The 12,237-nt window shown below is 34.3% G+C and overlaps 1 protein-coding gene across 1 annotated transcript in view; it reads right to left on the bottom strand.

Moving 5' to 3' along the window:
• The window catches only part of LOC143680803 (complement factor H-related protein 3-like), a 46,619-nt gene that overhangs the window by 15,455 nt on the left and 18,927 nt on the right, over positions 1-12,237 (bottom strand). The window contains exons 2-3 of the mRNA XM_077157306.1: positions 2,234-2,428; positions 1,308-1,484 (exon numbers count right to left, since the gene is read on the bottom strand). Coding sequence (XP_077013421.1) covers positions 1,308-1,484; positions 2,234-2,428 — 372 coding nt within the window. The remainder of the gene's footprint in view (positions 1-1,307; positions 1,485-2,233; positions 2,429-12,237) is intronic.

The following is a 12,237-nucleotide window of genomic DNA, read 5'->3' as shown; positions in this document are numbered from 1 at the left end:
TTCAAACTGTTAGTTATTATTTTCTTTAACTAGTGAATCTGTTCTATTGCAGATTCACTATCATCATCCCTCGTATCATTCCACTTGTGAATTTGTACTGCATTTCCCACAAAGCATTAAACTATTTGATGACCACAGTGAGTAATGGCATAGGCCATAATTATTATGGCACAAAATAGAGAGCTCAAATTAATACTCATGATATATGTTTATGATATATGAGACAGGTGCAATTACAGAACCCTGGGGAAATGTTGGATTTCCAAATTTTCTTAAAAAATGGAAATTTGATAGTTACCATGCATATAAATAAACTCATACCGGATTAACTATTGAAGAGGGGAGGAGAAATATTAAAAGTTTTTAGAATAAAATATTGCATTCTCTATGTTCTTGAAGAAGACACAAGCAATATTAATCATGAAAACAGGTTAATAACTGCAGGAAATAATAAACTGTTCACTAAGGATATCTTAAAGAAAAGAAAAACACAGGCCTTAGAAAAGAAGAAATATTTTCAATAAGTATAATTGAAATTCATATTCAGAGAATAGAAAGAATCCCTAGAATATAAAAATACACAAAAAAGACAAATGAAGAAACCATTAATATTCATGGCCTAGATTTTAAAAAGTGATTACCAATAAGCGCATGTGTATATGCTTTGCCTAATTTATAAAAAAGAGCTCAATTTACAACTTCAATGCTGTAGCATTTTATAAGTACTCAAAGTGGAAACACTAAAATGCATCTCTAATCATTAACAAAGATGTAAAGCAGCATCACTAATCATTAACAGGGATGTAAAGCGAGCGTATATTGGTCCACCTACAGTGGAAAACAGCTGGAAACCATCTTGGAGAGTAGAACATACACAATGTCCCAGAAAATCAATTCTGGGTTACAGACCTCTGAGATACACTGAGAATCAATATCTTGTAAAAATGCATGCTGAGTAGCTACCTAAGCATATGAATGACATTTTTAGTTAGCACTGCATTTATTTTCTGGTTATAATTTGTAATCGAGTCAACTGATTTAGTGATATCAATGCAAATATTTCACGACTCAACCAACAAATATTGTGTTCAAATTGTTTTTCTGTATTCTTGAAAAATATCTAGATAGGAACATGTATTTTCTTATATTTTATCAAGAAATTTTTGTATATACATGTACACATGGAAAAAAAACACATAGGTTCTATTGGCAGGGTAAGAAGAAGTTAATATATACATTTGTTGCAGTTAACATTTGTGAGTCATATAACAACATAAGTATCTTGAGATCTCAGAGCAGAAACTTACCAACACCGATGCACCTGGGAGGAGGGGACCAGTCCTGCTCTGTGCATGTAATGTTGGTGAGCTCATTTGGAAGACTGTAGCCAGGATTGCACTCAACGTCTACAGTTTCATGCTCTAAATATGTGTATTTTGCCCTTAAACTATGTCCATTTTCCACAGAATGAAAATAGCATCGTCCTGAAAGCCATAAAAAGATAAATGAAAAATAACACGATTTTACTCAAAATAATAAATTATATATATATAAAAAACAATAAATTATAATAAAATTGGAAATTTTAGGATGTTATACATGTTAACATATATATATAGTATAATAAATTTTTTTAAAACACAGACCTTTATAATACAAACACTAAATCCAAAATATAAACTATGGACTGTAGTTAATAGTACAATTACAATAATATTCTTTCATCGGTTGTAAAGGAGATACCACACTAAAGCAAATTGTTAATCACAGTGAAAATTGCGTGTTGGGGGTACTTTCGGGAACTCTGTAAATTCAGCATGGTCTTTCTGTGAATCTACAACTGCTTTAATAAAAAATATTAAGATGATTCCCTTTATAATGTGTAAATGAGGATGCACATGCATCCAAACGATGTACAAATTAAGGAAAAACTTCAACTATTTAAAAATAAAATGAATAATCAGTATTTGATGTTATTACCTTTGGCTTTTACAATTGAAATATGGTAAAATGTACATTATAGATGCCCTTATAACAATACCATCTTTACTTCTCATTTGAAATTCATGAACGGCACCTCAAAAATCAACAGATCCATATTTGTCCTATGTGCTGTCATCACTCATTTGCTGGCCCTGATTTTGCAGGACAAGACTTGATCTTAATCACTTCCGTGTTTTTCTCTCGCCATCTCTGAAAGATGTACACGTGTGATACAAGAACAGTGACTTACTGAGGCATGGTACTGCCGGCGACCATCCTTGTTTTGTGCATTTCATGTAATCACCGCGTTGTTGTGCAGGAGTCACAAAATTGTCATTACAGTAGTAATAGTAAGCTTTTCCTATAGCTGCTGGAAAGGATGGTCTGAAAAATGTTGTTTCATATAGATATCCATGTTTTATTTGTGGAAGATCACACCCCTTCACTTGGAATAAAAACACAAAACCATATATATATGTTATCATAACAAGCACTTAAATTGGATTTTAAATTTTTCATTGATGAGTTATATTCTCTTTTTATCATAACTGCCTTCCTTGCATTAAGGACTCTAAGACAAGGAAATTTATTTGATTCTGACTACTGATGTATTTGGGGAGGTCACTGCTAATGAAAACTAAGTTACATCTTTTGGGTCACAGTGGGCATAAACTTGTCTGAACATTCTCCAAGAAGAAAACTGTGCAGACTTATTTAATGTGTTTTCCTTGATTACATATACCCTTAACGCTGGTTGACAAATCAGAGACCTAGTTGAGTAATCAAGGTGTAGATTTTCCCCCTCAGCCAACCTGACTTTTCTCTTCTTTCTTTTTCATACCCCCTCTCGTGAAAGAGCTTTTCTTTTAAGCCCAGCTCAGATTTAGGGGAGATAGAGAGAGTGAGCAGAGAGAGAGAGAAAGAGAGAGAGAGAGAGTCAGTCAGAGAGACATGGAATTAATTTAATAGCCTCCATTAGTTTATTTTCTACTCTTCTGTATAATTTAGGAAATACGAAGAGAAGCACATCAAAAAATCTCTTTTGATTGCCTCACAGAGAAAAAAAATTCTTATTTGTGTCTCATATTAATTCATCCAAGCCAGTTTTCTTTTCATAATTTTTTAACCAGGAAAAGTAGACCAGGAATAATCCTTAATAACCAAATAATTAAGATTATGGTAAACTGATTTCTTGCTTTTAATTTTAATTGGCAAATGAAATTCTTTCTGTGTCTTATATAATATTTATTTTTTAAGTGAGGTATGAGATACTTGTTCTTTATTAAATTACTCTTTTAGTTAAAAATAAATATATTCAATAAATATAATATATATATAGAATATTCCGATATTTGAATAATTTAATAAAGATATAGTATGTTTAGATGTATATTATCTATTAATAGGTTGATATCTTTTTTATTTTCAGAAATTGTGCACTTTTCTTGGATGTTTTAGAGACATTTTACTATTTTTAATTCCAGACTAGCATTAGTTTTTCTAGGAAATATGATCCTTCTATTTCAAGAAGCCTCATGTAACAAGTTAAAAACACATTCCAACACACAATGCCCAGCAACTATTGCTTATACACTTCATTCTCCCATCTTGCAATCTGTTTTTTTGTCTCATAAGAAATTTTCCCAGGTAATTTCTCCCAGTGTGTTATATGGATGATAGGTTTTGATTCCTTGCTTACCCTAAATGTCTTTCGTTATCTAAGATGTGTAAATGATAACTTCTCTCATTACAGAAACTTCATCTACAATCCATTTCTCTCATACTGATACCTTTTTCCTGCTTTTTTTTTAGATTCCAAAATATTGCAGATTAAAAGGCTCTTCTTAATATCATTTCTTCTAAGTAAACTGTTAGTTGTTATTTCCCAACGCCTTTTTTGATTATTAAAAATATTTTCTTTTTACCTCCCAATTCTGCAAATTCCATAACAATATGTCAAGACCTGCCAATCAGCAGTATAAATAATTCTACCCTGGAAAATTTTGAGTGTCTGGATCTGCAGTAAGAGAGTCTGAAAAACGAAATTACCCATTACATTGTAGAACAAAGATTTGAAACTTGGTGGTGTGACACCAGGACAAGTATGTTTTTCAATCTCATTATGGTATGTCATAGAATGCTAGCAAAACAAAATACTCTAATTCTTTCCAAAAGGTACAAAAATGAGATATAATAAAAAGTAGGAATTGTTTTATCACAGGCCTGGGTCCTTTCACTATTCTTTCTCATTGAAGCATGAGTCCACCTTTATCTCTTTTATAAGGTGGTTCCATGAAGCAGATATTATTTTGCACCTATGATCCATCAGCTTTGAGATTGACATGGCAAGAATAGACTTCTTTCCCCTCCTACATTTCCACCAATGCAGGTTGTGTTTTCCTTAGCAGTTATGGTGGGTTTCATCATAATGACTCAAACTGGTCTTAAAATTTATTAAAATATTGACTAATTGATAGTTGTTATTAATTAGTCTGTACTAGTGCAGTTGATTTCTTCGACCAGATCCAAGATCTTGTCATTATCTGTTAAATTTTATCTTCTTGGATTCAAACTGTTAGTTATTATTTTCTTTAACTAGTGAATCTGTTCTATTGCAGATTCACTATCATCATCCCTCGTATCATTCCACTTGTGAATTTGTACTGCATTTCCCACAAAACATTAAACCATTTGATGACCACAGTGAGTAATGGCATAGGCCCAAAAACATAGTCTTGCATCTGATTATCAGATTGGATTATTAAATAAAATTACAAATTAGATATAAACCACCTAATAGCCCTTATCTCCATTTTGATCACAGGATTTACAAAAAGTCACCTTGGAATAAATTTGTTGAGGCCTAGTTTTACTTGGGCTGACTTATTCCCTTCATTAAAAATTTCCTAAACCAGCCATAAACTTTAATATTTTCTTTATACCTCATATATATATGGAAATCTTACTCATAGTAATAATAGCTTCTTCTGTCAGCAACTCATGTTTCTTATAATTTGTTCTGGAATTATGCCAGGAGTTAACATTGAGTCAACTGGCTTATAATATGATTCATTACATTTTCTTTCATGGAAAACCAGTTTAAATGTGGTATAACTTTGTAATATACTGTCATATACAGAGGAAAGGAACCATTTACCTGTAATGGTTTTAGAAAATAGCACAACTTCTTCAGCACTCATCAGCCCAAAAAGTGGAGCCTAAATGCCCTCCTTTTGAGTGTGGAGTGGACAGAGTGACTCACTTTGAGTAGATATGGCTGAAGTGATATTGTGTGTCTCTGTCATAAAAGGTATTGAGGCTTCCTCTTCTCTGGATCGCTAGTTTTGGGTAATGTTAGTGGCCATTCAAGCAACCTGTGGAAAGGCCCATGTGAATTGTAGCCTCTAGCCTGAAGCCATGTGAGTGAGCCACGTTGGAAGAGAATCTTCCAGCCTGTGAGGCCAGGAGACTCACTGCAAACTCCAGACCACAGCTTGACTCTGGACAGTCCGGCTAAATCACTCTCAAATATTCTAAACAAAAATCATGGAATTTAAAGGTAAAGCAACCAAAATAAAAAAAAAAACTTACTAGATACATTAAACATTAGATATGACTTTGGGGAAGAAAGAATTACAAATTTGAAGATAGATCAATAGAAAATTTCCAATAAGACGAATAGAAAGTAGAAAGATGAAGAAAAATAAACTGTGTTCCAGAGACATATGAGACATTGTAGGACTATAACCAGGCCTGTTATTAGAGTAGCAGAAGTAGAAGAGATAAAGAAGAGTTCAAAAACACATTTAAAAAAAATTGGCTGAAAAGTATCCCCACATTTGCTTATAAACATCGCTTTACTAATTCTAGAAACTCAGCTAACTTCAAGTAAGATAAACACAAAGAGGAAAACTTTGAAAATGGAGAAAGCAAAACATAATGAGGAAACCATGAAAGCAGCTAAGAGATAATGACTCAATCATGTACAGGGGAATCACAACATGATTAATAGTTTTTCATCAGAGACAATGAGTGGTGATAGGCACAGTTATGTCAATGTGCGCTATCAAAATATCAACTCTGAGTGCTATTCATAGCAAAATTATAATTGAAAATGATGAAGAAATAAATGAGTTCACAGATAAAGCTTGTGGCAGTTCAGTGCTTGTAGTCCTGCCTTGTAGGACATGAAAAGAAATGACCCACAACAGTAACCTGAATTCACGTGAAGAAATAAAGATCCGAGATAAAGGGAATTACATGGACAAGTATAAAAGAGGACATAATTTTTTTCATTTTTTTCTTTTAGCTAAAGGCAATTGCATAAAACAAGGATTATAAAGCTGCATTTGGGGCTTATATTACATAAAAATGTAATACATTTATAATGTATTTAACTTTATGATTTATTTCATAAATGTATAATTTATGAAAATTATAACTCAAAAGAGAGAAAGGGAATACAGAAGTAAGAGCAAAGTTTCTATATTTTGGTAGAAATGAATTAATTCTATATGAAAGACATTATGATGAATTAAGAGTTTGTTACAATCCTAGAAAAACCACTAAGAAAATAACTAAAAATAATAGAGTAGAAAAAGCAATAAAATGAATGAAAATGGTACAGTATAAAAGAAATAAAAAGGCAAAAAATATAAAGAAAACAAACAGTAAAAAGCATATTGAAGTTGTGAGGCATGTAATGATGTGAATGAACATGTGGGACATTTGGTGAGACAAAATAAGCCAGAAAGAAAAAAACAACAATGGTATGGTCACCTTTAGAAAATGCTTCTTAGAAACAGGGGCCTGGATTGTAAGCTTTTAAAGCAGACATATTAAGTCCAGGGTGGTGATTATTATTTCTGGATTTTTGAGGCTGTTTTATATGTATAATCTGATATTTAGAAATGAGAACAGAGCCGAACAGTTTGGGGTTAAATAATTCAGAACATAGGGATAAGGAAGACAGTGTCTATATTTTAGAACTACACATACTCTTGAGACCAATCAAAGAAAGGTTTATTTCATCTGGAATTGAAATTTTCTGTAGTGCATAATCTAATTCACCCTATCTGTATAGCTCATTTGAACAATTGAAACACAGGGAGCACATAATAAGAACGGTCTTTTAATCCTGTGTAGACTATTGTAATGCCTGGAAACATCCTAGAGTATATTAATCAGATAATCAAAAAGTATTGACAAAGTCCCCTGAGGGAAGGGAGAAAGACTGGAACTATTACACCTTACCATCAGGGAATCCCCTGATACTGTGTCAAACTTTAGGGACACCCAAATCAATAGGTCATGCCTTCAATCATGAGACTTACTCTTATGAAGATTATGTAGGTAGCAGAGAAGCCTTGAATACCTATAGGCATGCCTAAGAGTTATTTCTGGAGGACCTCTGTGGTTGCTCAGATGTGGCCTCAGTCTCTCTAAGCCCGAGTGAAATCATTGCCCTCCCCACTACGTGGGACAAGACATACAGGGGTGAAAGTCTCCCTTGCAAAGTGGGAGATGACTCCCAGGTATGAATCCAGACCTGGCACTGTGGGATCAACAATTCCATCCTAACCAAAAGGGAGAAAAGAAATGTAATTAATAAAGTATTAGTGACAGAGAGAGTTCAAAATAGAGTCAAGAGGCTACTCCGGGGATTGCTCTTATGCAAGCTTCAGTTAGACCTTGCTACCATCACAACCTGTGAAACTCCAACCAGGACCATTCCAGCCAATCCTAAAGAACAACTAGGGCAACTAGGTGATAAGATTCCACAAGGGTTACATGCACTGGAGTAACTTTCCAGAAACCTACAGCCTCCAGATTGTTCCCTGGTCCAGATAAGTCCTGAAACCTAGCCCAGCCTCTCCAGAACATCAGATAGTTCCATCTCCCTACCCCATATTAGTGACAGACCCTTACAATGTAAAAAATTTAGAATTGCAATAGCCCAAACACCCCTAAAGAGAGGTCTGGAAAGATCAAATATGGTAGTGGAGTTATACATAGAAGCTAGATTTAACAAATGAATAGGAATGCTGAATCATTAAATTGATATCTCTTTTAGTCTCCAGTATTTTAGAGCAGCTAGAAGTAGAAACTTAAAATTGTGAAGTTGTAACTGATGTCAAAGTCTGAAATATGTTCTACAACTAATTGTGGTGCTATGCTTGGAAATCCATAGCTTTTTTGTATGCATGTTATTTTTCACAAAAAAAAGAAGGAAAACAGTCGATTGTGATAAAAAATATTTAAGCCCTCCAACCTCCTATATTCTGGAGTAGCTAGAAGGAAAACATTGAGAGGATTATATGGTAGCCCGTGATAAACTCTGGGATCTGTCCTGTAATCACTTGTTGAAGAGTGCTTTGAAAAAATAAGCTTTTTTATTTCTTTGCTTTGTATATATGTTATACTATACAATAAAAATAGCTAAAATTCTAAAAAAAAAAAATGAGTACAGCCTCATATCCTTCCTACTATATCACCCATAATGCACTCTGCTATATTTTTTATCTTTTAGATTTCTACCATTTGCACTCGTGTTCCCTTTTTCCAATGCCATCCACACATCATGATATTCCATATCTGGCAATCACCTCATGATATATCATTCCAACTGTTCTTTCCACTGTCTAGAACCTCCTTGATTTCTGCAGCTGTCATAAGGGCTGTTTAAAACTATTAGGGTCCTTTCCCTTCCAGATGCATGGTAAAATTGCCCACCTCTTTGAATTGGGCCTGGCTATATGAAAAAAAGTGTGGAATTAACATGTATCACTTTAGCAAAGAAGGTTTAAAGCCATTGTGTGAAATTCTATGTTCTCTTCTCCACAGTAACAGTGAGACAGAAAGGCATAGAGAGATAATGTCTTAGAATTAAAGCTTTAGAATAAAATTCATGACATATTTCGCTTTGATCTAATTGTTATCAAGCACAAACAGGAAGTAAATTTAATCTATTAAGCTACTGATATTTGGGGGAAATATTTTTCCTACTGCAACTCCTTAACCTAGTCCAGAGATTAGAAAAGCTTTACTGGAAAGGGGGAGATAGAAAATCTGTGATAAAATTATTCAATTCTGTACTTGAGGTGTGAATATTATAGCTACAGATAAAACAAATGGGCATAACTGTATTCCGTTTAAGTGTTACAAACCAAAAAAAGTGAACAGCCCTGATTTAACTTGACACCCCCTAACCTAGGACATCATAATTAATAAAGCTCATTAAAAAATACTCTGCCTCCACCTTTTGCTTATTGTGAATAATGCTGTTATGAACATTGATGTACAAATATCTGTTCAGGTCACTGTTTCCAATTATTTTGGATGTTATACTAAGCAGTTGGACTGCCAGGTCATATGGCAATCATATGTCCAAATTTCTGAGGAATGAATGAACTCAAAACACCCATACCTGTTCCCAAAAACAATGTATAAAAGTTAATATGTCTCCACTTCTTCACCAACACTGGTATTTTTTACATAATAGACATCCTAGGGGGTGTAAAGTGGTATAGCACAATATTGTGAATATAATTATTACCACTGAATTGTACACTTGAAAATGGCTGTTCTGCTTTGCTAGCTGCTGGAATGCAATACACCAGAACCAGAACAGCTTTTAAAAAGCGGAATTTAATAAATTGTTAGTTTACAGTTCTAAGGGTGAGAAAATGTCTCAATTAAAACAAGTCTATAGAAATGTCCAATCTAAAGCATTCAGGGAAAGATACCCTGGGTCAAGAAGGCTAATGAAGTTCAGGGTTGCTCTCTCAAGTGTAAAGGCACATGGTGAACATGGTCAGGGTTTCTCTATCAGCTGGAAGGGCACATGGTGAGTACAGCATCATCTGATAGCTTCCTCTTCAGCTTCCCAGGAGGCATTTTCCTTCTTCGTCTCCAAAACTCACTGGCTAGTGGACTCTGCCCCATGGTGCTTATGGCATTCTCTGCTCTCTCCAAATCTCTCTTGTTGTTCTCTTTTATACGATTCCGGTAAACAAATCAAGAACCACCCAAATGGGTGGAGACACGCCTTGACTTAGTTCGATTTAACAACCCTCTTGATTAAATCACATCTTTAGGGGGATGATCTAATTACAGTTTCAAACACACAATGCTGAATAGGGATTAGAAGAAATGGACGTCTTTACAAAATGGGATTAAGATTAAAACATGGTTTTTCTAGAGTACATACATCCTTTCAAACCAGCACAATGGCTAAAATGGGAAATTTTAAGTGTATATGTGTTACTACAACAAAGTTTGAAACATACTATGCCTCTTAAACATTGTTGCAGTGAAGTCACATCTATAATGGTACCATATTGTATTTCAGACTAACAACCTGTGGAGTATTTCTAATATTAACTGGCATTCATCTACATGATCCTAATTTACTTCTTAATCCATTTCCCAAATCTTCCCCATGTTTGCCACTTTCCTCAAGCCACCTACTCCAATTACTCCTTTGCAACAGATAAGTTCTTGAATTCACAGAAAGAGCTGAGCCTAAAAATTGTGATTTCCCTTCATTTCTTTCAACATTCCTTCTGTGGAAAAGCTATATATATTCCGGGATTAAACCTCTCTTTCAGTTTTATGTGATAAGGCATTTCTTTCAAATTCAGGTTAGCTTCTCACCTATAGATCCTCCATTTTTCCATGTATTGCACACCATTATTTATTCCTTTCCTCATTTCTCTTTCTTAAATGGATATGCAAGTTTTACCAATTTTAAAATCATTTCCTCAACCTGTAGACACAGTTTAACTAATGTGCTACATTAATACTCCCCTTTACAACCAAGTTCCTCAAAACACCATTTTTCAATTTCTGTCTCCATTTTCCCACCTCCCACTTATTCTTTAACCCACTGGTGTCTGGCTTATAACACCTCCATGGTCCTAACACTGATCTGACAATAGTCACTAATGTCCTCCAATTTCAAAATTCCAAAACTCATTTTATACAATAAATTGTAGTAGTAGTATATATTATGGGGTTGTGCTGGTTTGAAACTGCTGTGTACACCAGAAAAGCCATGTGGTTTAACCATCATTCAATATTGTTGGGTGGGATTCTTTAAATTGTTTCCACAGACATGTGACTCACCCAATGTGGGTGGGACATTTTGATTAGGTGGTTTCCACAGAGATGTGTCTCCACCATTCAAGTTGGGGTCACTTCCTAGAGTCCTTTAAGAGAGAACTATTTTGAGAAAAACTCCAGAGCTGCAAGACCAGAGACCTTTGGAGAAGCAGAAGGTATATGCCCAGAAAATATTCTTCGAAATGAAAAGTCTGGAGAGAAAGCTAGCAGAGGTCACCTTATACCTTCCCAGATGACAGAGGTGTTCCAGACCTATCAGCCTTTCTTGAATCAAGCTATCTCTTTCTGGATACTTAAGTTTGGACATTTTAATGGCCTTAGAACTATAAACTTGCAACTTAATACATACCCTTTTTAAAAGCTATTGCTTTTTTGGTATATTGTATTCTGGCAGCTTTAACAAATGAAAATAGACTACTCTATTCTTGTTGAACTGAGCAAGTTACTTTGTAATATTATACATTGTTGACCACTGACTTCTTGACACTCTCAAATGCCTTATATGCCATGGTTTTCCTTCCATTTCTGAAGATTACCTTTCCCTTTTCTCTTATTTTATTTTTCCCTTGGCTCCTCTTGTTCTACTCTACTTAGTTTTTAGGGCTGTTTGTCCCTCAGATCTCAACCCCTACAAATTTCCCTCTTACATTCTATGCTATTACAGCACTGACCTTCTGTCTGCCTTCAAACATGCCAAGCTTTACTTAATAATTTTCACTTTATATGTGTCTTGAATGATTCTCTCCTAGATTTTTCCCATTAAAAGTTGGTTTTGATATACTTTATATACCATAAAATTCGCCCACTTACAGTACACAGTTCAATGCTTTTCAATATATTCAGTGTTGTGCAACCATCACCACAATCACTCACTTTTTAATTAAAAGTTTTTGAGATAATTGTACAGTTTCATACAATTATAATAATACAGAAAGATCACCTGTAACATTTTGCATAAACTATAATATACTAGGATATTGACATTTGTGGTAACAATTCACACATCTTACTCATATTTCTCTGATCGTAATTGTATTCATTTCTGTGTGCATGCTTCATTCAGTGCTTTTTTTATCACCTGTGGGAGATTGTGCACCTACCACCACAATCAAGACACTGAACAGTTCCATA

Source organism: Tamandua tetradactyla, chromosome 4, assembly GCF_023851605.1.
Source record: "Tamandua tetradactyla isolate mTamTet1 chromosome 4, mTamTet1.pri, whole genome shotgun sequence".
NCBI lineage: Eukaryota > Metazoa > Chordata > Mammalia > Pilosa > Myrmecophagidae > Tamandua > Tamandua tetradactyla.
Note: the sequence above shows the minus strand (reverse complement) of the source record. Positions and strands in the feature narration are given on the sequence as shown.